Consider the following 26,151-nt stretch of genomic DNA (forward strand, 5'->3'; position numbering starts at 1 on the left):
GATGCGGTGCTAAAGGGTCAACTTTTGAACCGTTGCACCAATTTTGGCAAGTTTCATCACCTTACTACAAATGGAGAAAAAAGTGAAGCTGTTGTAAATTAACTGTGTTAGCTTAGGAAAACTATCATTTCAAAACTAATGAAGGTGCAATGACTGTTTTTGCTTGGATAACTTCTCATTGTGCAGGATGAGGCCAATTGCAGGTTCTTTAAGACATTTCTGTAAAAATCTGAGCCCTTTAAAAATGAACGTTCTTCTTATCTGTTGCCATTATATGTCACATATTTGATACTTTTACCTTACGCAGTAATCAGGAACTCAAAAATTACCTTATCTTGTTCCCAACAAAATTTTAATCAGGAAATTACCTTGAAAGCAGCACTTGGTGAGAGAGTTTGAAAATGGTAGTTTTCCTGACTGTTGCACTCTTACAAAAAGTGCAGAAAAATGCATCCAAAGATTTCAGAATATGCTATGCAAATTTACACCCTGAATTAATCATTCGAAGTGGCTCGACGCATATGTTGGGTCGTCGTTTTTAACACGATGCTGGTCTGTGGTGATTGCTTTGAGTCGCTTTTTTTTTTTTCAGCTTTACACCTGTCCAGACCCCTTGTCTGAGGTCGTGACATTCTTTCCTTGGTTGCTTGCTAAGCGTGCCTCTTCGCCTAGGCTCCATATTTCATCTTCAGCTTGTTGAGCACTTCAGCCAGACTCCCAGTGCTGCGAAAAAAGCATTCGAAGGGTACATGCTGCGTTTTAGTCTGTCCAAGCTTCTACTTCGGTTTACCAGCAAACCCACCGTTGCCTCAGCCCAAAATATGCAGTTTCTTTGTCTCTTTAGCTGTGTACTCTACTCTCTATAGTAGGTCATTTTTGGCCAGAGAGCACGAAAAACAAGCTTTCTAATTTGGACACTCGTTCAGTTTCTTGCCCGCTATGCGACGTCATATTGAAATTAGCGTTCATGGCGCTTTCGTTGCCGGAATTTTAATTTTTCAACTTTGCAGATGACAATCAAAATTGGGGAGAAGTTCCTTTAATATATGCAAAATCCAGAACAACAAAAATTTAAAAACGAGTTTTGATGAAAATTGTGATATTAGCCCTGCATCCTCCCTTAAAGGGAGTGTACTTATGTGTGTGCACTTATGAATCTTAAAAAAGAATACTACATGCGTACATTTCACACCTAATTTGTCCGTCAAATATTGAGTGCATCAAGCATGATAATCTTGAAAAAGAAAAACCTAATGTTTGCCATTACACTGTGACCACTCGAAGCTATGTTAGTTCACAACAGGGTAGTTTTATTGTCTTCACAAAACAAGGTGGCATGTATCGTTGCCAGTCTATACAAGCATGACAACGGACATAAAATGTGCTCCAAACACAATGCTACTAAAAGACAGCGCCTAAATCAACAGAAGTTAGTACATGCACAAACACATTGGATGAAGGCACATACTGCGACAGAATCATGCCTCATAGAAACAGCTAAACCTGCGACTGTCATGCAGGTAGCAAAAAAATTATAAAAGGAAAACTGTATCCTGCGTAACAAAGCCAAGGATGGTAGCTTTGGTGTCAATGCGCCACTACTGTCTACAAGTCCCTACATTTATGAAATTAGCAAGTCCAGTTCTTCACAAGGCAAGCTGCAGTCAAAAATGCACCCTGTAATGAATGAAAGGGCAAGCCCTTCAAATTGGGCTCCTAACACAAAGGCAACATCAGTCAGACCATGCTTTACAGCAAATTACACCCCTTAAAATTAGAAGGAATGTGCTAAATGCTCTGTGCAAAGTGGTACGGATCAGTACGCCTCTGTCAATGATGTTCCAGCATTTTGATTACAAAGCCACGTTAAATAAATGCTGCAACAAAATGTCAAGTGCACAATATATAGCAGCAATAAACAAACAGCCTTGCAGGCTTACAGTAAGGCACAAGTGACAACAACACTATACAAATGTGTGCGTAACACTAACATCCTGCAGTAGGAACCAACACTTGCATTAATAAAATGGCCTTTTAAGGTATAAATCAGATTAAAATTCGATCACCTATTTAGAATAAGTGATGAAAATATGCCTGTTCTGGTGGCAGGCGCTTAGTGAAAATCGAATAGTTTTAACCACAGGTGACTATACTCAAGAAACCTCTGCAAATATTTCAAGTATTCAATCTGCGACGCTCTGATTTCCAATATCCAAGCATGTCTTAAGGAACAACTTTCTTGGAAACGTAACTGTCAAGGTTATAACATATAAGAGCCATTTAACCAGCCACATAATTCACATGCATAACTGCTAGGTCCTGCTACTGCTACTACCAAATAAGACCAAGACGCAAAGCATATACATAACTTCCTGCTGTACTAACTACATACTATACTTAAAAACGGCCACAGGAATATGTGAAACAAAAAGTATGTAACAACAAAACAGTTGCCCTCTCTCTGTGTGCAGTATATATCAGGAAAAAAAAAAAAAAAAAAGGAGAAGTTAGCAATGCTCACATTTTATTCAAAGATAAAAAAAAAAAAAGATGTAAATTCATTATTGTAAAAAGCCACCTTCAGATTATGCTAGTAACAGTGACCAAGGGTTGATTATAGGCACTTTCAGCAGTGTCAGGACAGCCTATGCAGAAATGAATCCATGCAATGAAAGAAGAAACAAACTGACGGCAGCGCTTTCAAGTTTTTCGATACAAATTTCTGCAAGATCGACAAATGCCACTGTGACATCCAGCACAGAAGGCCGGAATGAAGTAAAATTGCTGCAAGCGTAACGAATGCAGCTGTGACATCCAGCACAGTAGGCTAGGATGAAGTACAATGACTCTAGCCAACAGCAGGAGCACCTTCCACGAACAGGGCAAGCAGCAAGTAGTTCCAATTACAAGGAAGTGGAAGGTGCTACAAAACGCAGGAAATGTGCTGCCAAGTGCAAAACGCAAGTATGAGTCCAAATCAGTTTACCAGCAGAGCATGCAGGATGGACATCGATGTAGGTAGAGTTCTGACAACGAGCCTTTAGTCAATAACAGGCAATAGGCTCCAAGGCACCACAGCACCCGATCTTGTGCAGAGCAACATGAAATCTCAAATGGCAAAACTGACAACCATCAGATCACCAAGTGCATGATTAAGTGATGGCCAAGTTGTTTTTAACATCAAAGGACTAGATAGTGCATTGTCCCCATTTCCCAACACTTTGAAAAGTACTGTAGCATTCGGTCTGAGATTAGGGACTAAGCAGCTATGCACACTTGTCTCATAAATGGCAGCTACATAATGGAAGAGGGGATTCAGATCCAACGTGCAACAAGGAATCCACCTAAAAAAGGTGGATTTATGATTCAGGTGTCATGATTGTGCGGACCTTTTCAAAAACTGTGCGTTTCTTTGAAAACAGAACACATTTTAAAACCGACGTTTTTGGCGCAAAATACAGTGAAAAACACTTGTGCGAAGACAGCAGGTGATTAAAGTAATGGAAAAACAATGAGATTCTAAAAGGAAATATACAAAAAGTAAAATAAATGGCACGATGTAATCAATGAACGTCATTTTCTGATCTCGATCCTTTGATGCTCTTTGCACCAAATTATTTTTGTGCCATGTCCATGAACATAACACAGCATTAAAGAGAATAGCCATATTACTGTGTTTCTAAAATTGCACGTCATGGCCCATACTACCTAGGAGATTCCTTTGTCTTGAAGGAGAAGAAAAATCTGCTTGAATCCATTTCTGTGACACTGATAACTTCAATAATTTTCCACAAACCTCTATTTATGACAGTTTCTCAATTGAAAGTATATACTTGAAAAAGAGCAGAGAAGCTAGCAGGCATCAATACCAAAATAATGGATGAAAAAAATACCATAGAAATAATTCTGTAACAAAGCATCTAATATGTTTTCATTATTTTACCTTAGCAGACTTGCTGTCCAAGTAGCAATAAAAATTACTACCTGACAAAAACAATTTCAACGACAGTTTCCATTTAATCCCACAACAGTAACATGTGCTAGCTTCTCATTGTTTGACCACAATAAACCCGCTCCACTAACTGGCGATGTAAACCGGGCGCTTATTTATCTTTCTTTTTTTTTCCCCGCCCAACCTAACGTATATTTCACCAGATAAAATCTCACATCGTCAGATTCAACACCGCACCTAATTAAAATGCTAGGCACTATAAATATATTTCTCTCCTATTTCCTGTCATGGCTAGTCTTCCCTGTACTGGTATTAACAGCAACGTCATTGTCATCAACATGTAAACAACATCAACGAGCATGCGGAATTGATGTACAAATTAAGACCCTGGCTACGATGGCTAGAGAACTGCGTCGTAATATAGTAAATATATTACTCTGGTAAGCTTGGCACACACACTAGTCGGTTAAATGCTTGCTGGGAGCAAGCGAAGCAGCTGCTCGCTTCCTTTATGCGCACGGTTGCCACGTATTATTCTTCGAGTTCACTTCATAAGACTTCTTCAGTCGTTTCTTCAGGTCACTGGGAAACTTCTCAAAGCACCGCTTGCAAACAGGTTTAAGGTCGACTTCAAAGAACTTTGTCCTGCAAATAAAAAGTGTGAGAGAACAACGTGCGTCAAAACAAATGAACAGCAAGCCAGAGAGACACAGGACCATGCAGACTGCTTGAAGAGCTTAACTAGCAAAACTTGTTAAACCTACTAAATACTTTTCTTTCTTCAATGCTGCTGATTTGGTACGAATTTCGTGCAAGGTATAATTGCTTGTCCAAATCAGTTTAACAAAGCTTGTGCACATTAATGCTTTTTTACTTATGTTCGAGCGCACAAAATGTGATTTAAGATCTTAATTTTTCGACAGTGCTGTACCCCTTGACCTCGCGTAGTTAGGTGTACAACAGGACCATGTCAGCCTGTGTTTTTCATTCTTTTGCTTAAACCATAAATATGTAGAGTATGCATAAAATTCACTTAACTATTCTTACAGACAGTATTTCTGAAAATGTAGTCTCTACAGCATAGAGACCTTTAGCAGTGTCTAAGAAATTCAAGGCAGCTGCCACTGACTTGATGCCAGCCCCTTCATTTCTGGAATGCAGAGGTGCCATTCCAAAAGACCCGTGTGTGTGGGTCAGTGACGGATAAAGTTTAAAAAACTGAAAAGAAGTACTGCTTAAAGGTCCTATAAAAAGCTATTTACCAAACCTAGAAAATGTGCCCGAGCAATAAATATTCAATTAGTCATCCCTCCACTGTAAAAAATTTTAAGCAAGCTACATTAGCACCGAACATATCGGCAATCAAAAAAATTATGGAGGACACTTAAGCTACGCCTTTAAGGGTACGACGCAATAGCTTAGGTTCCCAGACCACATATAAAGTCCCACTTTAGCCAAGCCGTATGAATGTACATGTATGGCCGTGGCGCCCCACCACACCCCGTGCCGCCCAATGAGCAAGCGCACCCAGCCAGCTCAGATGATGTCGCCAAGGAGGCAGCACGAGAGGAGGTGTCGCCCTAATCATTTGCTAGCAGTCGCAAGGAGCACTTTTTAAAAATGATTTGTAAATGATCAAAAATAAATGCACAAAGCTTTTAAATTTTACTCGAATACTCACAAAGACCCTCTTTATGGAAGTCTTGCTTTAGAATATTACTGCAAGTACTGTTTCAGAAGCCCTGCAAGTTTTCTGGCAGAATCTCACACTTCTGCAGTCGGAAAGACTCAACAGATGCAAAGAATAAGTTGCACAAAACAAAAAAGATTGTGGAATGTTTACCTTTGATACATATGCCACTCTTCTTGGCTCCCATTTCTGTCATTGTGATTAACGTAACAAGCGTGGCTAAAGAGACATACTCCCAGCAATTTCAAGGCTGAAGCTTACAAACTATTTTACAGCTTACAGCATGACAGCAACAAAATATGCACAAATACAGAAAAAAATCAACACATGTGCTTGGTTTCATTCTTGCTGTGCTGTAGGCTATGGATCCTACTGAATTAGCATGGCTGTTTTTCCTTTTTTTCAAAGTAAATTCACAACTGAATTCTTCTGCACAGCAGCAAAATAATGAGCAAGAAAAGAATAATGAACAAACAAGCAATGCTGGACTTACTTCTGACTCATTTTCTGGTCACATACAGAGCACGCAAAATGGTGGACACACCAGGCTTTGTTCAGGGCAGTGAATACTGAGAAGAGAAAAGGAATGGCACAAAAGGCAGTGAGGACATTTGAAGTCCACTAAATTTGCTTTACCTCCCAAAGTCTGAGCAGTGAGGTCATGAGGTCAGTTTCGGACATTCAAGGTAACAGCGAATAAATGCCCAGTTACATGAATTACATTTTTATTCTGGTTTGGACAACTCCTCCAAGTTTTGGAGCAGAGCTCTGCAGCACCACCACAGTCACCACACACCTCGTCACTACACGCCCAACTCACTAACCTATTTGTGAAACAGGTAGAGAGCCATGTATACAAACCAACTACAACATAAAATAGTACAAGACGCCAGCAACACACGATTTTTTATGTAGTGTGGTGCCGCGTTTAGTGCCGCATGTGCTGGGGTGATGAGATGTGGTGGCATGTTCAGCATCGCGCTGTGAGAAAGAAGTGAAGGAACGAACACACAGCGGCTGGAATACCGGTTTTGCACAATTGTAACGTGCAGTAATATTTAACGCCCGGAAACTACGAAAATAACTTTGCACTAATTCTACCGCTCTTAAGAAACAATGCAGCGAACAAGCGTCAGAAAATTGCTTAAAACGTTCGATGAAACAAAATCAGCACTCTCAAATACAACCGCAACACGTGGACGTCATAGGCTACTCGCCGTCAGAGTCAGAGTACACAGCTCTTTCTCGCTGTCCACCGACCACAAAAGGTCATCTTCAGTACCATCTAGGGCATTGGAAATTGCACATTTTATTAAATGCACTCATGACCATTGCTAGCGGGAGGGCCTGCTCACAGAGCCCGTCACTGTACGCTGCATGCACTGTGTGCATATGATCCTTTACGGGCTTATTTAAGCCATGATACCATGATTTAAGCACACATCGAGCGGCTGGACAAACACTCAACTAAAAAACAGAAGCGGCTCACTGGAAGCTCACTGACTCGCTGATACCGATGGTACCGAGGGCAATGTGGCTGGCCACAATTTATTCAGCTACTTCGGTTCGGGTTTTGAGATTTTGGTTTCAGCTTTGAGGTTTTTAGTTTTGAGTTAATTGTAATGCGCATGTATATTTAAATGTTTATACGCATGCGCAGCGTGTACTTACAATAATTTTTTTCTTTTTGCCTGCGGCAGACTTTTCTGTGTGAGCTGAATTCGGTTAATTTGATATTTTTTCGTGGTCCCAGTGACTTCATATTAATGATGTTTTACTGTAGTTCACATCACTGGTACAAGCTAATGAAATCTATCTCTCAGGGAAAAAATAAATGAATAAATAAAGGAGCAACAGCCACCTGGCGAGCATATGAATGCTCGCCAAGTTCGACTTCCGTGGATAACAAGCCCAGTCTGCACGAGGCGAGATCAGTGACATAATTTTCCAAGCATTTCACCTCGAAGCAGCCAAGCAACAAGCTAGGGGAAAAGCTTGTATCGATTGGAAGAGCAGTGGGTACCCAGTGGCCTCTGGGAATTAAACCCTGCCCCTGGCACGTTGAAACCAGATACTCAAACCACCAGGCCACTCAAAGAGCACAAGGTGTAACAACACACAAGCAAACACTTTGCACAGGTACCAACACCTGGTGAGAAGATTAGTGAACATTTCTTTAGATACACCGCATGTAAATATTTTTTTAACACTAAAAATCCCAGTTCCCAAGCTGATATCTATTACAGGCCTTGTTACAGGCCTTACTGCCAACAAAAACAGTAAAAGAATTGAACTGCGCCACCTACCATCTCCACCAATGACACTGTTGCAGATGTAGCAAAGGTTGCCAAACAGCTGGTGGTAGTGGGTCTCGCAGTATGCAAGCCCCTTTTTTTCGTAGTGCCGGTGGCCAAGGAAGGGCTTCTCACACTTGGCACACACGAAGTGCTGCAGCACAGAAAGAACACAATTCCAGGGAAGCAGCTCACTGGGCATCATAACACAAAAAGTCTGCATCAAATCTGTGAATGGCAGATTTCCTACGACAAGACACTGCTCCATGTGACCAACCAGTGCGACATCCATGTTCTTAAAGTGTGGATCATGTGTAACATGTGAACATTATTTCTGCAGAAGAAAACGTCCAATGGCAGCTAGCTGCCATAGAGTCAGTCACCTCCAACAAACGGCACCACTTGCTTTTGCATCATCCACAACAGCCACGTGCCCAAGCACATCATGTGTTCAGTTCGTAAAAACAATAGCACACTTGGCTGTGTCTTGAACAAAAAAATTATGGCTCATTGCAAGAAGAAATGGCGAAAGAATGATGCTACCAAATACACGATGTGAGACTTGACGTCAACAAGCCAGTGGCTAGGTAGAGAAAAAAAAAAAAAAAAAAAGAAAGAAAAGTGCAGTAAAAGGTCATCAATTCTAAGTTCAAGGGAGTGGGAAAGATACTTAATTATTGAAGTTCGAATTGGCGAATTGCACCAAAAGGACTGACAAGTACTGCTTGCATCGCTGTATATTTACAGACCATTTCACAACCCTTCGAGAAACCAGTTTGACTGGGGCTGTTAGGTGGACAGTCAACTCTTTCCTGTGCTACTAGAGAAGCCCGATGCCCAATAATGCAGCACCCTCCACCACTTTGAAACTGTGTGTAAGGTGAAAGACTTGAAAAAGGTTGTATGCTTTTATGAGAACAGTGCGATGACTACTTTTTGCATTTCGGTCTCCTGGATCCTTCACGGTGCGATGCGATAGCGGCACTCTACAGACACACATTCTTAGCTGAGGGGAAAAACCACACTGATGCTAGCGAGGAAACTCCCCGTGCTGTCAATCAGCAATTTAAACAGTGATCAGCTGAGCTCGGTTGACTGGCTGATGCATGGCCAAGAGCTGTCATCGAAACAGACCATTCATCCTTCATGCTTGCCACCGCAAGTCAGAGATACACTGTCGACTTTGCAGCATGCAGCTTAGGCTAGAGAAGGTCTCTGTAAGCATTTTTAAATGTTCACTGGCTGTAGAGTCATGTCGGTGGTTTGAATTATCCACGTTTCCAAATTAACGGGGGTCAAACTAGTGCCCTTTTTCTATAGTTGCAAGCCGGGGAGGTGATGTGGAACAGGGAGGAGGCAGCCGCTTCTTTTGTAGCCACGCCAGTCATGGCGCCAGTAAGAGTTAACTGTTTTACCCTCTTTCTTGGTTCTTCATTCCCCATTCTAGAAAATCTAATTCACCTCCCCTATAGTGGGGCATTTCTCTCACCATGTGCCAGGCACCAAACTGGCCAGTCATGGTGGCGCATGGTTTGAATTATCTGTGATGGAACTGACTCACGTTAAAATAAATGCGCTTTTTTAGACAGAGTTTAGCCAGATCAAGTCGTACAATTTGAATTACACGAAAATGTTAACTATCAAGTTCAAATCCACAAGTTTTCAGTGTATTTACCTACAATCAATGACAACCTTTTTTTGGCGACAAAGAAAAAACTACACCGCCGTGGTGGTGCAGTGGTTAGGTCACTCAATTACTGTGCCCAACAATGCGGGATTGAATCCCGGCCGCGGCGGCCGCTTCTCAGTGGAGGCAAAAAGCAAGGTGCCCATGTGCTGTGCGATGACAGTGCACATTAAAGAGCCCCAGGTGGTCGAAACTTCCGGAGCCCTCCACTACGGCGTCTCTCATAGTCCGAGTCGCGACTATGAGAGACCCAAACCCCACAAACCCAAACCAAACCAAGAAAAAACTTCAGGGGTCAAGAGGAAGCAGCTGTGCCCCTTCATCAGTAATTCAGCCGCGGGACAGCTGCCTGGCACGTTGCTAACATGGCTCACTGTGTGGTTGCTTCCCTCCTGCATTGGCGCAGCTGACACCATTTATAGAAGCTTTTTGTAACTGGTCATGTGTAAACAATTTGTTGTAATCAAAGCACTTTTTTGCTGTGACTCTCTAATGATGAATATGTGCACTTATGCAAGAAATATGACTTAAGTAATGAGAATTGCCAATACACTACGTTTTAACACAAAACTATAAACCACAATCGGGGACTATACATTGTGTAGTAAGCGAAGGTGAGCTTTGGGCCTATCTCTCGTTGCACTGCCAAGAAAGCTTGTCACGGTGTATAGCTCAGACAATGATGGAAGACAATACATTAGGTATGCATAAAATGTCAGCAGCTTTTGCCAGTCTTTTCATGGCAGTGGTAGCAGCCCAAACAGCGATTGGATGACATCTGAAATTGCTGACAACACTAGTGACTTCATCATAAATGAAAGCAAGCAGAGAAGAGAAGCTACAAGCAACTTATTGAAGAAGTAAACCTTGGGTGAACAATGTGAAATGAGCTTGTCTTCCTGTGTGCTTATGCAATGTGCTGAAAATTCACTGGCAGTATTCAAACATTCTTGCAAATAGTTACCACTACAGTCCCAAAGCTAATTGAGACAAGACTGCGAGCCTGTGTGTCTGTATTTGAGACAACCAACTGAAATGCAAGATTGAATTGAAACCTACGATTAAATGCCACTTTGACCAATGAATCAAATTAGAATAAGGCAAAGCACGCTACCTCCACGTGCCAATTCTTGCCAAGGGCAGTGACCACTCTCTCTTCAATTGGCCGTCGGCAAGCACCACAAATAGGGATGCCCATCTTGTCATGACAGCGGAGGCAGTACAGGTCCCCTTTGACTTCACGAGCTTCTGCAGTCAGTTCCACACTGCATGTAAAGCACAATGTGCACACGATGAGCCCACATGCTGTGCTGTGTACACAAGCAGCACACAAGTCTGGGAGCTGTACTTCACAGCAAAAAGTCGCGCTGTGAACTGTTACCATCTAGCAGCCAGGCATTTCATCTCACGTGCTTGCTAGATGAGATAGGCTGCTACTATTGTTATCTGTCTGTGAATTCCTTCCTCATCTTCATACCTTTCTCATTCCCCGGAAAAAAGCACGGAAAAAACCCACAGAGTGGTTTCCATGGCAATCATCCTCCACTTATGCAGACTACCACTAACTACCACTAGTACATCAATGCAAAAGCCGCTTAACAGCTGTTGTTGCAAAACAGAAAGAAGCTGGAGCATGAGAGCTCCGAAGAGATCGAATGCACAAACATTCAATGCTGTGCCCTGTTCTAGCCAAAAGTGAGCTATTAAAGGGACAAAACACTGCACTTTAAGCTCCCAGTTTTTTTCAGCGCAGTGGAACGCTTCGTGTCTCGAGTGGTCGATTGCTTAGCGGTTTAACAAAACTGCTGTGCAATGGTGTAGAAAAAATTACTGAGCATTTTTCTATCAGTACATGTGCCCGATTTTATGTAGTCCGATGCTCGAAACCATGAGTAGCGACTGCGATAACGATTACGCGTCAACAAAAGTGATGCACCGAAAACTAAGATAAAGCCCACCCACAAGGCCCTGCCGCGGTGGCGCAGTGGTTAAGACGCCTGACTACTGTGGCGGAATACCCGGGTTCGAATCCGACCGCCGGCGGCTGGGTTCGATGAAGGCGAAACGAAGAAGCGTCTGTATGCTGTGCGATGTCATGTTAAAGATCCCCAGGTGTCCAAAATTACTCCATAGCCCTCCACTATGGCTTCTTTTTCCCCTTTCACAAGCACCTTCCTTCGGCACAGTCCAGGTGTCCACAGAAACAAGCGTGACTGATACTGCCTTTCCTTTCCTGGGAACCAATTAAAGTCAAAACTCGATTTAATGAAACTTGACTTAACGAAGATATTGTAATTCCCCCTCAGACGCCCATAGGATCAAATACTTTGACTAACTCTAAATAACGAAATCATTTCCGTGATCTGTCCCGATTTAATGAACCTTTTTTCGAAAAATGAAGGTGGAAAGGGGCTATTTTTAGTCTATTTTGTAGAGAGCACCCCTAAAATTTATTGATTGCGAGCCCACGGTAACAGCGCGGGGCACCTTCGTCCCACTTTTTCTCAAACTGCACGGTGCAAAACAAGAATTGTAGTGTTCAGTTGAATTCATCAGATGGTGATAGCGGTACAAAAAGTCCCGTGTCGCATTCCAAGGGGTGGTGTTGCTGTTCGGTGTTTTTTTGTGGCGTTTTATGTGGTTCGTTCGCCATTGTGCTTCTGCGGATATTTCCCCGTGCCATTGCGTGCATGCTTCTCTCAAGCTCAGCTTGTTAGGCCTACAGTGCTATACATAGCACTTCAGACCTACGAGAAATCGGTGCGGTCATTGCTCACAAAGCGCGCACAGGCAAAAATCACAGACTTGATTGCTGGAAAATAAATCTGTAGTCCTCTTGGTCTCTTCTTGATGAGTAGCAATTTTTGTTTCTTGTGCGCTAATGGCGCCGGTCATTCTTACTATCCGCATTTCATTTTGGGAGCATTAAAGCTTCGCAAGTATGATGCCGCGGTAGCTTTTTGGGTACCGGCGCACCTTATAATCGAATGTACCAAATTATAGGACCAAGAAATGCCTCACTAGATTTAACGAAATAATTCACGGCTCCCCTCAACTTCGTTAAGTCCTCACCCACCAGACAGTAATTAGACATTTTTAGTACAGTGTAGCATCCATTTTAGTTTCTACACAAAATGCTGTTACAACACAGGAATGTATGCCTCATTGGCTGAAGCTTTGCTTCGACACGGTCACCACTTCGTCCAAGGAATTCAAAACACTGCGGTGCCATACAGTGACAAATACTAAAAGGACACCATAGGCGATGCGAAAGGAGGGTGGCTTTTGTGGATGGGCGCACTGGAGAGAGTAGTGCAAGATATAATAAAACAAGACGAGCAATCTTCAAAGAATAGAAAACAGTGTGCACTCACGAAAACCAGTGACATTTTCCTTACATGTGGTCATGCGGGTTACTACAGTGATCATTTAGGCGTCATGCCGCAAGCGCACTCATTTTCATGAGATTTTAAGTGCCGAATAAAAATTAGATCCTCATTTCTTGGATATTATAGTGCTGGATCTATATGAGGCAAGATCTTTTCATTTCCACCATAATCCATTACTCACTTTGGTTAGCGTTCTGTCCCTTTAAATTCTAAGAAAATAAAGCCAAACATGGTCTGATGATGACATCAAGACCCTTTACATTATAAACCCTGTCAACAATACAAGTCAATTTAGATAACTCTGAAGTATTTGAAGCGAATGGAGACACTTACCCGCAAGTGGTGCAGTTGAAATGGTACGGGTGGTAGGGCTCACTGCGGAACTTCAGTGGCATGTCGTCAATGATGCCGCTAAAAAAGAGTCATGAGGGACAATTAAGCTCCACCTTAAAGGGCATGATACAACAGCGATGGAGACCACCTGACACATAAAGCCCCACTTTAACCAAGCTGCATCAATGTGCCAGTGTAGCCAAAGTGTAGCGTACCCCCTCCCAACTTTCTAATATCCTGTTGTCACACAAGCCATCAAAGAATCAGTGCCAGACCATGCCAGCTGCCACCTGCTAGCGCCATGCCAGTGATTTATTTATTTTTTGCTCACAACACCGGCATCAGATCTTTTGAGTAATGAAATCTTTAATGCAGTCACAAAAAAAAAAAAAGAGAGAGAGAGAATTTGCCCCCCATACATTGCAAGGTCGTCAAGGCAAATAAATGTACATTAAGACCTGGTACCAAGCTGGGCTTCTGTGTGTTTATTGGTGTCATCAATGTCGGTTTCTTTTTAGAATAAATCATAAACTTGATGTTGATTGCACTGGTCAATTCAGATCTGATTTTAAGCTGTAACCAACTTTCAATATGCAGAATGCTAGCAAAATGATTTTAAAGCAATAATACAATTCTTTCTTTTTCCATTAGAAGACTTGGAGACAAAACAGACAGCACACAGTAAAAAAAACCGGAGCTTTGTTTTTTTTTTTAAATGAAAATATGCACCAACTAGCTACCGAGCAACACTTGAGAAAATTCTTGAAGCTGGGAGATAAAAAAAAGAAAAAAAAAAAAAAACAGCTGTACACAAAACAGAGCCTGTAACTCTTTTCTCTCCCTGTGGGTCGAAAGTGGACTGCCTATTTTATGAAATACCTGATTACGCTCATGCTGTACCCCATGTAACTTTGAGCTCTGGTGAGCGATGAGTGTAGCGCATAGTATGCATCCTTTGAAATGAGATGTACTTACTGGCACTTGTAGCAGATGTATTTGCCACAGGCTGCAGCCTTCTCTTTAGCATTGCACTCGTGACAGAGGGCCCTGCACAAATACAAACAAAAGTGCGTATGCCACTTCTCAAAAGAATACTTTTGTGCATGAGATATCAAAATGGACTATGTGAAAAGCAGGTCTCGTATAGAAGCAACCCCATGTGCAACCATTAGGGACTGAAATTTAAAGACTGAGTCACAGAGCAACACAACGATGAACGGCCTTGGGTTATTTAGTGCACTGATATTGCACAGTAAATGGGCGCCTTGCATTTATTTCGCCTCCATCAAAATACATCAGCACCAGCCAGCATGCTTTCTCAGATGTGCCGAAGCTGTATGATGAGGGCAGACGTATAACTCCACCAGAAAATATAACATGTACAAGGCGACGGTAATGAGCGCTCGCCAATGCACTCGGCAGAAGAACGCGTATGCCGTCAATATGGCTCCACACTACACTGCACTTTGTCCTTGTCTCCCTCAGTCGCAGAGAAGCACATGGCATTGTACATGCATGTGAGGTCCTCTCTGGAAACAGCGAGTAGCACTATGTGCTTCTATCATGGGAGCAGACAGGCCTGGCAAAAAGTGCAGCTCATGTGGTCTGAGCAGGTGCTGGAGGTGGTTATGATGCCACACCCACACCCAGTGACATCACTTCATCCTACACGTTTTCGACTGTAGCCACATTCGGGCTACATGAAAAAATATGCGCTACCCTTATGACAGACAAGTTGAGCTCTAAACTGTGCTCATCCAAATTGTGATTACAGAAAAAAGTATGTTTTTGTTTTAGATGTTACTTTGCTGTTTTGACTACTAATATCCTGGATATTCACCATCAAAACTGATGCACAGGTTCTATATTAAAATCCCGTCGAATATTGTCTACGTACATTTTCCACAGGTTAATCAGCCATGGCAGCCATATAACCACACTTCCTGCACTTAAAGCAATGTCAAGAGTTCAGGGCACATGTATAATGCCAGGCTCACACTTTTGCTCATGCTGCCTGAAAAGGGTCTGGGCGGACGCTCTAAGAGGATGGTTGGATGAGGTACCACATGGAAATTTGTTTTTGCACCAGATTGAGCATAGCTCACTGCGCGCTCATCAAAATCATAACAATATGGTCTCTGAGTACTCGCAGCATTTCAGTTTTGAAGAGATGTATGAAGTCAAACAAAGGATTATGTAGGCTTGAGGCAACATGAATGTTATACTTGTGGACAGCTTTCTGTGGATCTCCAGCAGAAGCTATAGAAGAAAAACGAGATAGGCCTTTGCCTGTGTCCAATGGGCTACATCAGCAGTAGCGACTTCATGCCATCTCTCCCTTGCCCAACCTACACCCTAACACGAACAATGAACAACCTGCTCCCATGACATTAGGAACAAAGGCAGTGCCCTTTTCTTTCCTTCCTATAACCTTTGCTGCAGTGCCACAAAAAGTTGCCCACAGTACAGCTGAACCCAGATATATTGAGGCACACCGAGTTCATAGCACTGGTGTCCGATCGAACATTGAGCAACGGAGAGCCTGTGTTCGATGCACCAGTTGTCACGTGGTGAAGCAAAGCATTGCTGACCGATGTGTTGTGGCACCTGTTGTGTGGCCTGCTTCGAAGCTGGAGGTGAAGCAGAAATTAACTGTACCTTAATTTTATTCGCAATATTGCATTTATAGTGTACCAGTAATATAATTATACCTATTTATAATTGACAGTGGCTTTTCTCAAAGCACTGGCTACTGTAGCAACAGCACTTGCGCAGCACACTGAGGCACAAAGACAGCTTGCACATGCGTGCGATGCGAGCAGCGCACTCCAATCTACTCTCCAATCTGTCCCTGCCAGACATTTGGCGCACGCCTGCGCCCACAAAGAGGCAGCCTGATTTTGGCGCCTGGCATGAGCTGGCGCTTGACATGCGGGTGTCCTTGCATGTGTGCCAGTCCCATGGCAAGCGGTGTACTGCTAGTACTCTGGTGCATAGCAAGTCACTGCAGGAAGTATGCCGCTAGTGTCGGTACACCATATTCATGCTTCTGGGTTACTGAGAAGCTCATCTGATGGGATGTTTTATGGACCAAATTATCGATACATCAAACTACTTTGCAACCCCCTTCGAGTTTCATATATCCGGGCTTGACTGTATAGAGAGGGACATGAGGCTGGACAGTTTCTGCAGACTTCCATAGCGAGGTTTGCACTTTCCATTTTGTGCATTATATAACAATGTTTTGCGGCATCTGTGAGACCTTTAGCCATGAAGAGCGACAGGATGGGTTGGATGGCTTATCTGCTGTATAACTGCAACCTACGTACATATAAGTTAGCACAGAATGTTTCCTTGACCGAGACAAAATCTGGTATGCTGCATCATTACATCCCCTTATTAAAGGATGGTGATGTCTTCTGATGAAGGGAGTGTATCCTGCTACAGTAAACAATCACTATTCAGGAAGTGGTGCCAGCCATCCATCGACTATGGGAGCCCAGTGAGGGCATAGGACATTAATTTAAATGCAAGCCAGTTCATGCAAGCTGTTCATTACTATAGAAACCGTGTATTACATAAACAAGATAGGCTATACCACTCTCGGTAAAACCTGGCTGCCAGGAAAAAGAAAAACCAAGAAGAAAGAAGTAAAAGCCGAAAAAGATGAGAGAGAGGAGAAGAAAGTGAAAGTTCGGAGAGAGGCCAAAGGAAAAGATATTGCCAATGACCCTGGCCCCGAGATACGGCTGAGGGCACCATTTACGAGAAGCGGCCAAAGTAGTATGTCACCCCTGCTGAGGGAGGTCAACAATCCAAACATACAGTGTCAGCTCTACCACAAGGACCACTTTTACTTCAGACGTGGCTAAAGGCTGCACGTGACTCAGCAGAGGCAGGCTGAGGTCACCTAGTGTTGGGACTGTTGTGTTACAAAGTGGGTTGTCCATTTACACCGATCTTGGCAGGTAAAACAGTTTCTCTGGAGGTACCCACCTTCCAGCATTCTTGATGAAGCCTTGATCTGCCAGCGGGATTGTGCAAATTTCACACTGGAAGCATTGGGGGTGCCAGTTGTTACTCATGGCTTTGATAACTCTACCAATGATGAACTCTCCACACTTTCCGCAGCAGGGGGCAAAGAGGACATGGAAGTCATGCTCACAGTACTTCCGGCCCTCGAACTGCAAATCACATGGCAAAAACACAAAGAATAAGATGGTAACATCAAATGGTATCCTTGCAGTACATTATTAAAAGAAAGCATCAGCATTATTCTCACAAAACACGTGAGCTTGCTGTCAACATAAGTAGAAAAATGTCAAATGAATACCACGTAAAGACATATCTTAAAACGGCAACCTTGTAGCTTAATGCTCACAGGTAAAAAAAAAAAAAAAAACAAAAAAAAAAGTTTGCACAAAGGAGGAACACACAATGCGCTTTATTGTGCATTTCATTTCTTTTCTGTACGGTCGTTTTTTTCACTATGCTATCTGTCAATATGAAGGTGTCTGGGCATAGTGTGCTGCCATAGTAGTAAAAAAATGCCAAGGATTTAACATAGTTAAACAGAGTAAGACATGCGGAAACTTTTGCGCATAGATGAAAGTTGATAGAGCCGATGATTTCCAATGCACAGTGCGACAGACAGCATGTTGCAGCTTAACACGTGAGGTGATCAGCTGCAATAACTAGGAGCTTATGTACTTGCTTCTCGTAAGAAATTCTCGGGTTCAAATCCACTGCGACAGTTTTTGTTTTCCTCCTCAGCTTGGCAGATTTCACACAAAATTTGTGGTTGGGTTTGATCGTGTTCAGTGCTTCTGCAGCGAAAGCTTTTGTGTAGCTTGGCGTGACTAGAAGGATGAGGGCAGGACAGGCACCCTGCCAACCCAAAAGGTGCACTCATCTAATTACCCTGTGCACATAGCCCACAGCTTGCTTCATTTTTCCCAAAAACAAAGAGCAAAAGTTACCGGGAAAGCTGGTTTTGTGTTCACAGTCACTTCGCACCTTTGCAGCCAAACATGACTGAGGGAAGGAAAGCAAGTTCAAGTGAGGAGCGAGAACCCCAAACAGACTGCATCTTTCTGCACATAGTTATTTATGCAGCCATATGGCACTCATTTCCTGCTTCATATGTTGTGTAATTGCCAATTATTTTTTTGTGCTATTTACCCCTTGGTGATGAATGACCAAATCAACATGCCTGCAACTGCTGTGTTCAGGTTTTGGTTTATTGGGCTTAATATTCCAAAGTGACTCAGGCTATGAGAGATGCCACAGTGGACGGCTCTGGGAATTCCAACCATCTGGGGTTTTCTAACGTGCACTGACATCGCACAGACCATGGGCGCCTTGCTTCCTCATCCAAAAGCACCCGCCACGGCCGGATTCGGTCCCGCATCTTTGGGCACAGTAGTCGAGCGTCCTAACCACTGCACCACCATGAGGGGCAACTGCAGTGTTCAGTATGAAGTTTAAGAAGTGAACATTTGTCGGCAACCAGAGAAATGTTGCCGTATCCGTATTACTAAGTGTGGGTTTTCTCCCTCCCAAACATTTGTGGGTCACAGCCTTCCTCCATTTTCTCGTCTGCAACGGGCATGGAGCCCAAAGTATGGCTGCCACCGACAGAAAGGTGCCTCAGCATTAAATCTGAAACACGTATGTGACGGCATCGGCCTCGCTCACACACGCCCGAGGGGATCAAGCAGCAACACAAGCAAACCACTTTCACAGCGACCGGAAGTGCGCCTGTCATGGTTTCAGCGAATGGCAGCCTTCGATGGCCTGTCATACACTATTAAAGCACTGAAATCATGACAAAAAATAGTTCTAAAAACCACCCCTTGGCCCATGTATTAAAAAAAAGAAAGAAAAAAAGCCATGCAGTTTATAAAAAATGAATAAATCAATTATACCTTGGGCAAATGCTCAAACGCATTTCTACACACTGAACACAGTGACTAGCAACCTGTGAACCCATTTCCCGGTCTCTTTAAGAAAGAACCAAGCAGAGCACCTTACCTCGTAGAAGACGCCTTCAGGAAATGGTCTGAAGCACTGGCAACAGCTGACAACAAACAGAAGAAAAGGTGTGGTAAACTACCTCTTCTTTTTGGAACACACTTTTTTCATTCTTTTTTTTCTCGCCAAGATTTCAGAATTTGAAGACGCACTTTCACAAGTGAAAAGAATAATATGGTTAACAATCACTAACACTACCAATAAAGGAGTTACAAGTCTGAGCAATGAAGTCCGTGCGTGCAGAATTGACTATTGAGGTGCGCTTAGCAAAGTCCTATGAGGATGACAAAGCATACAATAAACCCTGGCAGAAAATGTATGCGTCCAGTAAAGCTCGCCAGGTAATGACAAATTCTGGCTCTTGCCTTTACTTTATAAGTCATGACAGAAAGAAGTGACATAGTAATGATAAGACACCCTTGGAACATGCATTTTATTACAGTTAGATGCCCTCTTCCCCTATTTGAAGCATTTCAAAGTCCAAATTTCTCTTGCTGAAAACTGTCTGTGAGATCGTTCTTTTGGTACGCTGTAGACCATGTTTTTTGCATCACTTAAAGCTTACCATTTACTTCCTTTTGACTGAAGTGCCTACTGCAGTTCCCCCCAGATGAAGAATGGCAACAAAGGCACATCGCAGCTTTATCCAACCAAGTCACCTTACTTACACAAAGCAAGCCTGGTGCCAGACTTCGCCATGCGAGTTGACAATCTTCTCATGAGGCTCAAACCCGTCCCCGCAACGGGTGCAAGCCATTGTTTCGAGCGACATCAGGAAGTTTGCCTCTGATTCACTGTCACATAAAAGAAGAAAGAAATAAGGCACATAAATAAAATGGAAGCAAATCCATATTAAGCCCTTTGTATCATAAAAAGTTCTTGCTAATCAGAACAGTATAGCAGACAATAACACTATCAGGAAGTTCACTTTCACGTTATTTCAACCAGTTTTGCACAATCTTCATTTGAATCCGCAAAACTGAAATTAAACTTCAACTTTGGAAGGTAACATACATAAAAAAATGACAATCACACACAAAGACAATAAGGACAAAATCGTTATTTTTCCCATTTCCTTTCAAATATGAATAACATCCACCTTGTTCAACTGCGAATCTTGCTTTTTTAGAACACAAAGCAGGACTGAATAAAAAAGCAAAAACATAATTTCTAACCTAGAAAACTGCATAAAATTGTAAGAGCCGACGTAAACTTAGCCTCAAAAATCTTTGTACTGAACTACGAACGTCACCCCCAATTGCCAATGCTCACAAAAGGAAACACAAAGAGGGTTTAGCTTAAAGGCACCAAACTCAACTACTACCTCCCAAAAAGCAATTTTCAAATCTCTTGCCCATGATCTCAATTTACATGTACACTTAAACGCAATTTTCATAAAATGGTTGTCTTCAATGAAGCCAATTATACTTTCCATGTTCTCAATACACTTGAGATGTAATCTATATCATTACAGCAATCACGAAGGGCGATTTGAGATGCTCTTACTGTAACAGGAGCTGCATATCTGGCTTAACTAAGCTGCACTACATTAGCTAATGGCATAGATAATGTTTAAGAAAAAATAAACACATTTTTTCATCCTATAAGAAAAAGAGAGCACTCGAGCACACCAAGATTGCTCAACATTGGTTTATAGTATATACCTTATTCTATGTGATAGCGCCACATTCAAAATGTACTTGAATGTCCCGCCATCTTAAGGCGACGAAGCAATACTTACATAACTTTGAAAACTTTTCAGCCCTATTGGAAACCTTATTATGTGCTCCTTTCCGCTCACCTCGCCGATTGTTTAACTCGCTTATCCTTCAACGTTTGTATGGTTCTTTTAACGCCTTCAATAAATCTATCTTTTTTTCCCGTCACCATAGAATAATGGAACAGGCTTTCCGAAAGCATTGTTATAGAATCTAATCCTTCCAAATTTAGGCAGTTACTAACTGACCATTTCATCCTGCAAAAGCCACTTTTCCTCGCGCTCCTCTCCCAGCAATCAGATTTTTTTGAGGTGTTGCATCATGATGTATTCTTGTGTTGCTCTCCACATTTTTTTTTTGCCACTTACACTCAGTGAAGTTCTTTTTGACATATATCATTTTTTTTCTCCCTTTGTTTTGGCATTTGGTGTCTTCATATTTTTGTTTCTATTGTAACCGCCTAATGTTTTCTGCTTAATTTGTTATTCCTATTCAGTTTCTGTGTTTTCATGCTCACTTGCTTATGTATGACGATATATATGCACACCATCATCCCCCCCCCCCTCCCCCGTAATGTCCCTACGGGACCTTTAAGGGATCAGTAAATGATGATGATGATGAACTGCTGCAAAGAGGAACACAATACCTGAAAAATAGGTTTCAAACAAGCATAATAAAGAACTCCTATCAGCAAAGGAAAGCCGTCCGGCAAAAATATGCTCTATGTTACTCAGCCTCTACCGCCCCTCCTATCAGTAAAGGGAAGCCGTCAAGCAAAAATATGCTCTATGCAACCCAGCCTCTACCGCCCCTCAGGTTATCTATGAATCCGTCTTGCCGCTCCACGATAACTTTTCCAGAGTTGACTGACCCTTAGATACGCTTCTATGCGTCTGCCTACATTAAAAGCAGCCCGCCTCCATTCATCGTTTAGTGGTTCAAGACTATTTTTCCAACTATACTTTCAGAGAACTATACCCCTCATTATTTCTAGTTGTGATGCTCTTGCACAATGTAAAGCATAACAGCATTCTGCCTGACATTACAGACATAGATATATAACATACAGAGAACGACAATCTAACAGTCTTCCGGTAAAATGATCAGGTATTTTGCAGTTTGATAATTTGACGTGTACCAGACACATAAATACCGTGCAGTGCGAGACTGTCATTACTGAACAGCAGTAATAATTTAGCATCCAGTTTATTGCAGTCCTGAACTTTGACTATTATTTTAATTGTTTTGTTCTTTGCAGCTTCTTGCAATAAACTTACTTAATGACAAACGGATTAACCAGCATGAGGCACAAAAAAAAAAAAAAAACCAGAAAATGAGTTGCACATGAGCACTCCAGTATACTTGCGCATATAATTTTCCATGTTTTTCAACGTTCCTTGAGCTGCTTCATTTGTTATGCAGTACGAACTAGCCTGACACCTCTCTTGCAAGCTCATTCAGGCCTGTCAAAATGCAGCTGCTGTTCAGTTCAATGACATCACTCTACAGCCTCATGATGCCCCTGGCCTTATGACATCCCTCTACAGAAGCTATCACCATAAATTGTGACCTACTCCTCTGCCTCGAAAGCAGGGACTGCCGATGGTGCTCCCGGAGATGCATAGAGTCCTTCGTTAGACCTCGAAGGACTACCAACACCATAGCCGCCCCCAGCACTGCCACCTCCTCCGTTCCTGTACTGCAGTGATGATGAGGAGGTGGACACAGAGTCGTACGACGGTGTCATTGATGCAGAGCTGGTCCTCTTGGGCGGTTCGGGCGGCGTGTTGTCGTAATCTGACGAGTTGTGCGGGAACTGGTGGTTTCTTGAAGGCACGGGAGTTTGCCGTGCCGGGCTTGCAAATGTCACGGGAGACATGGGCGGTGGCGATGCCGTGGGTTCGCTCACGTACAGAGCGCGCATCCGGTCGTTGAGATGGTCTTGCCTTCTTATGTAGAGCGGACTGGCGTCTATCTGCCAAGGGATCTGATTGTGCCGAGGCTTTTGCCGCGCGCCATCGGTGCTTGCGTAGCGGTTCAGAGACATGGCAACACTACCGTACTTTTATTCGTCTCCTCAAATCGAAATTATTTTCCGCTGTAGCGCCGCCGCTTCTCAGAAGGACGCCCGCTTCAAGGCCATCCCGAAGTGCCGTCCGCGATGGCCAATACAGGTTTCCCCCCACAAAAGCAGTTTGAAATGCGCAGCTGCCGTCGTCCGTCCAAGCCGTCGGCTGCGCTTCACCGGAACAGGCTTTTCTTCCCAGTTTCTTCTGAAAGCCTTCCTATGCAGCTGGTCCCCCTCTTCAGAGTGCCGATCGTTTCGCCGGTACTCTTCCTTTTCGGAGAACTCTGTTTACAGAAACCTGGCGAGCAGATTCTAACGAAGGGTGAGGCGAAATATCCTGGCTCAGCGGGGTATACACTCGGGTTGCAGGCTCACTGAAATGTGGCACGGATCACGCACGCAGCGCCGCTGGCACGCCCGACATATGTTTCGGCCCAATCCGCCCGCACGGCACAATAATAACAAAACGATAGGCGTCGCGCCGGCGCCTTACGGAAAAAAGAAACACCACGACGATCGGCGGAAAGGAAAACAGAAGACCTCTCCCCGTTCCGTCGTCACTAGCGCGAGCACTGGGACGTTTCACGGGTTGAGCGAACAATGAAGCGCTGTCGAGCCTGCCAAGTCTGCAACATTCCGCACAGCAAAACCGATAAATGAATGCGAGGTATCTTGCCGCAGCAGTTGCTCGATGAGGGCGACACGACTTGTGGCGGCACAAAGGAAGGCGTTGCTGCGAGGCCCTGAGTCACAGGGGGAGGTTGACGACTGCCGCTTCTCTCCTCCGCGTCGGCGCCAAAGATGTACTGACTCGCGCGCGAAAAACACCGCCGAAGAGAGCACTGCACGTGCTCAGCGCGCAGCACGTGCAGAGGCGCTAACACAGATACACGCTCGAGCAGATCGATTCACACAGGGCGGCGTCGCGATGTCCACCCCGTAGGTTTCTGGCGCCCGAAGAACCCGCCAATGCCGTCCAGCATAGTCCAGCCGAAACGCTCGCATTCACTCTTTCCACTTCCACGAACCCTCCTTTTCCCGTGGTGCATTGCGACTACCGGAAACGCTCGTTTGTTTCCTGCCGGCGATATCGAAATCGAAACTGGAGAACACGCGCACAAGAGCGCTAAGACGCAACGATGTTTTGGATAACAAAATGAAAGGCGTTAAAGAAGGAAGCCCAGAGTGGTGTAAAAAATATTAAAAACAAATTTCTTACGAAAACCGGTGCGAAAAAAAAAAGTTAAAAAAGAATGGAGAGAGAGAATGAACTGCTCACAAATATAGATTGATTCGCAGAGGAGAAAACACAAACTACAAAAATTCGCCTGAGAAATGACGTGTGCGATAAGAAATTGATACAGCGTCCTCATCTCAAGCTCAAAACTGCTTGGAAGATAATCTTCTGTTGCATTCTAGACGGACGCCCGATGTGTGAACTACAGAGACTGTCAACCATAATCTAGAGTGCAACCGAAACTATGGCCCTCGCGAGACGAAAACAAAAAACAACAACATCGACGAAAAGCAAGGGTCCTCTCCTTCGGGGCAAGCGTCAAGGGATATGCCCTAAATCTATTCATGATTACATAAATAAACAGGCAGATTCCTATGCTAGCTAAGACTTCATTACTTTTTCTGTTCCTTTCTATTTTTTTCCAAATTCTAGTTAAACACCCATATTTATCTGAATACACCAGCCTTTGACCCCCCCCCCACACACACACACACACACACAGCGGCGTGAGTGCGCGTGACATCTTGCAGTAAGTAGGTTAAAAGAAACTGCGAAAATAATCGGCTCGACGAAGAATAGGTTTCATTTTTGAAGCGCAGGAATCAACCTTCAGTTCTATGCACAATGCTGATTTGACATTAGACGCTTATCAGTGACAAAGGAAGTAACATTCGGCGTTAGGCCTTGGGCGGAATATGTACTCGCACAAGTATATGCTCGCGAACATGGCAGCGGCAATGATTCTTGTCGCGTTGGAAGAATGACATTACCTAAAGAAAGTTTTAAACTTCCGTCTCAATATGTTGCTTCAGTGAAGTTCAATAAGCGCCATTTGCGACTCGAGCTCAGTATCGCAGACTTGCAAGGCAGAGAATAAAGTGAGAATCGCTAACGTTTTGAAAAAGCTGCGGATGTCTTGAAGGCGAATTTAAAATTCTTGGACAACGTATCCTAGCAACTGAAGAGCTGGAAAGTGATCCAGCTTATTCATTCTGATCTAGCGCTGCCAGAGTTGCATTTTGACCGGAAATTAAAGAACGTCCTAGCTCCTTTTCACTGCACCCTTTCTTTACTTTTTTTTTCCCACAGTTGTGCGTTGGTGTTGAGGTGATCACATATGTCCGAGTGAAACGCAAACGACCGAAACCTAATCGCATCTCCCCGCTCAGCGATTGGTTTATTGTTTCTCTTTCAAGGAGCTGTCGATTTCCTCCCTCAGGCCAAAAAATATCTGTCACTTTTCCAGGGCCCAACTATAGCACACGTCTGTATTGTATACAGCCTTCTTATGATCGAATTGTACCTGTTGTAATACACAAGTGGCCTGGCGGTGGTTAGGTGCTCTTTAACGAATGAAGTTCGCTGCGACGAACACAATGTCCATGGCAGATTGAGAATTCATTGTCTCGCCGTACAGTACTTCTTAGTGCAAGATGCAGCGCAGCGGCACAAATTTTCCGGAGACCCCAAAGCCCTGCAAGCTTCGTTTGCAAACGCCACACCAAAATATGGCTAGCTATAGTAACCATGAGAGACGGGCAGTTGTGAGATTCAGATAGGATGCACTAAAGAAATGGGAAAGGAGAAAAGAAAGGAAAAAAGGAAAGGGGCGGCACGTACCCCTCTTGCGCCAGTTCAGGATGGCTTGGAAACAGCTACTGGAAGTGCACGATAGCTCTGAACAACTAAACTATACTCAAAAGAAGAAATGCAGCTGGGGACCGTCCTAAGTTCACGCATATTAAGGGAA

At 43.4% G+C, this 26,151-nt stretch overlaps 1 protein-coding gene across 1 annotated transcript; it reads right to left on the reverse strand.

Moving 5' to 3' along the window:
• Positions 1-1,289: 1,289 nt before the first annotated feature.
• stck (LIM zinc finger domain containing stck) lies at positions 1,290-24,174 on the reverse strand. The gene is made up of 10 exons (XM_084594985.1): positions 22,671-24,174; positions 20,047-20,172; positions 19,379-19,424; positions 17,342-17,529; positions 14,321-14,392; positions 13,346-13,423; positions 10,738-10,888; positions 7,949-8,090; positions 6,136-6,211; positions 1,290-4,597 (listed from the first exon to the last, which is right to left on the reverse strand). The coding sequence occupies exons 1-10, from the start codon at positions 23,141-23,143 to the stop codon at positions 4,462-4,464; spliced, it is 1,488 nt and encodes a 495-aa protein (XP_084451111.1). The 5' UTR covers positions 23,144-24,174; the 3' UTR covers positions 1,290-4,461.
• Between the last annotated feature and the right edge of the window lie 1,977 nt (positions 24,175-26,151).

This window comes from Amblyomma maculatum, chromosome 2, assembly GCF_055883805.1.
Source record: "Amblyomma maculatum isolate TAMU_Amacu chromosome 2, ASM5588380v1, whole genome shotgun sequence".
Classification (NCBI taxonomy): Eukaryota; Metazoa; Arthropoda; class Arachnida; order Ixodida; family Ixodidae; genus Amblyomma; species Amblyomma maculatum.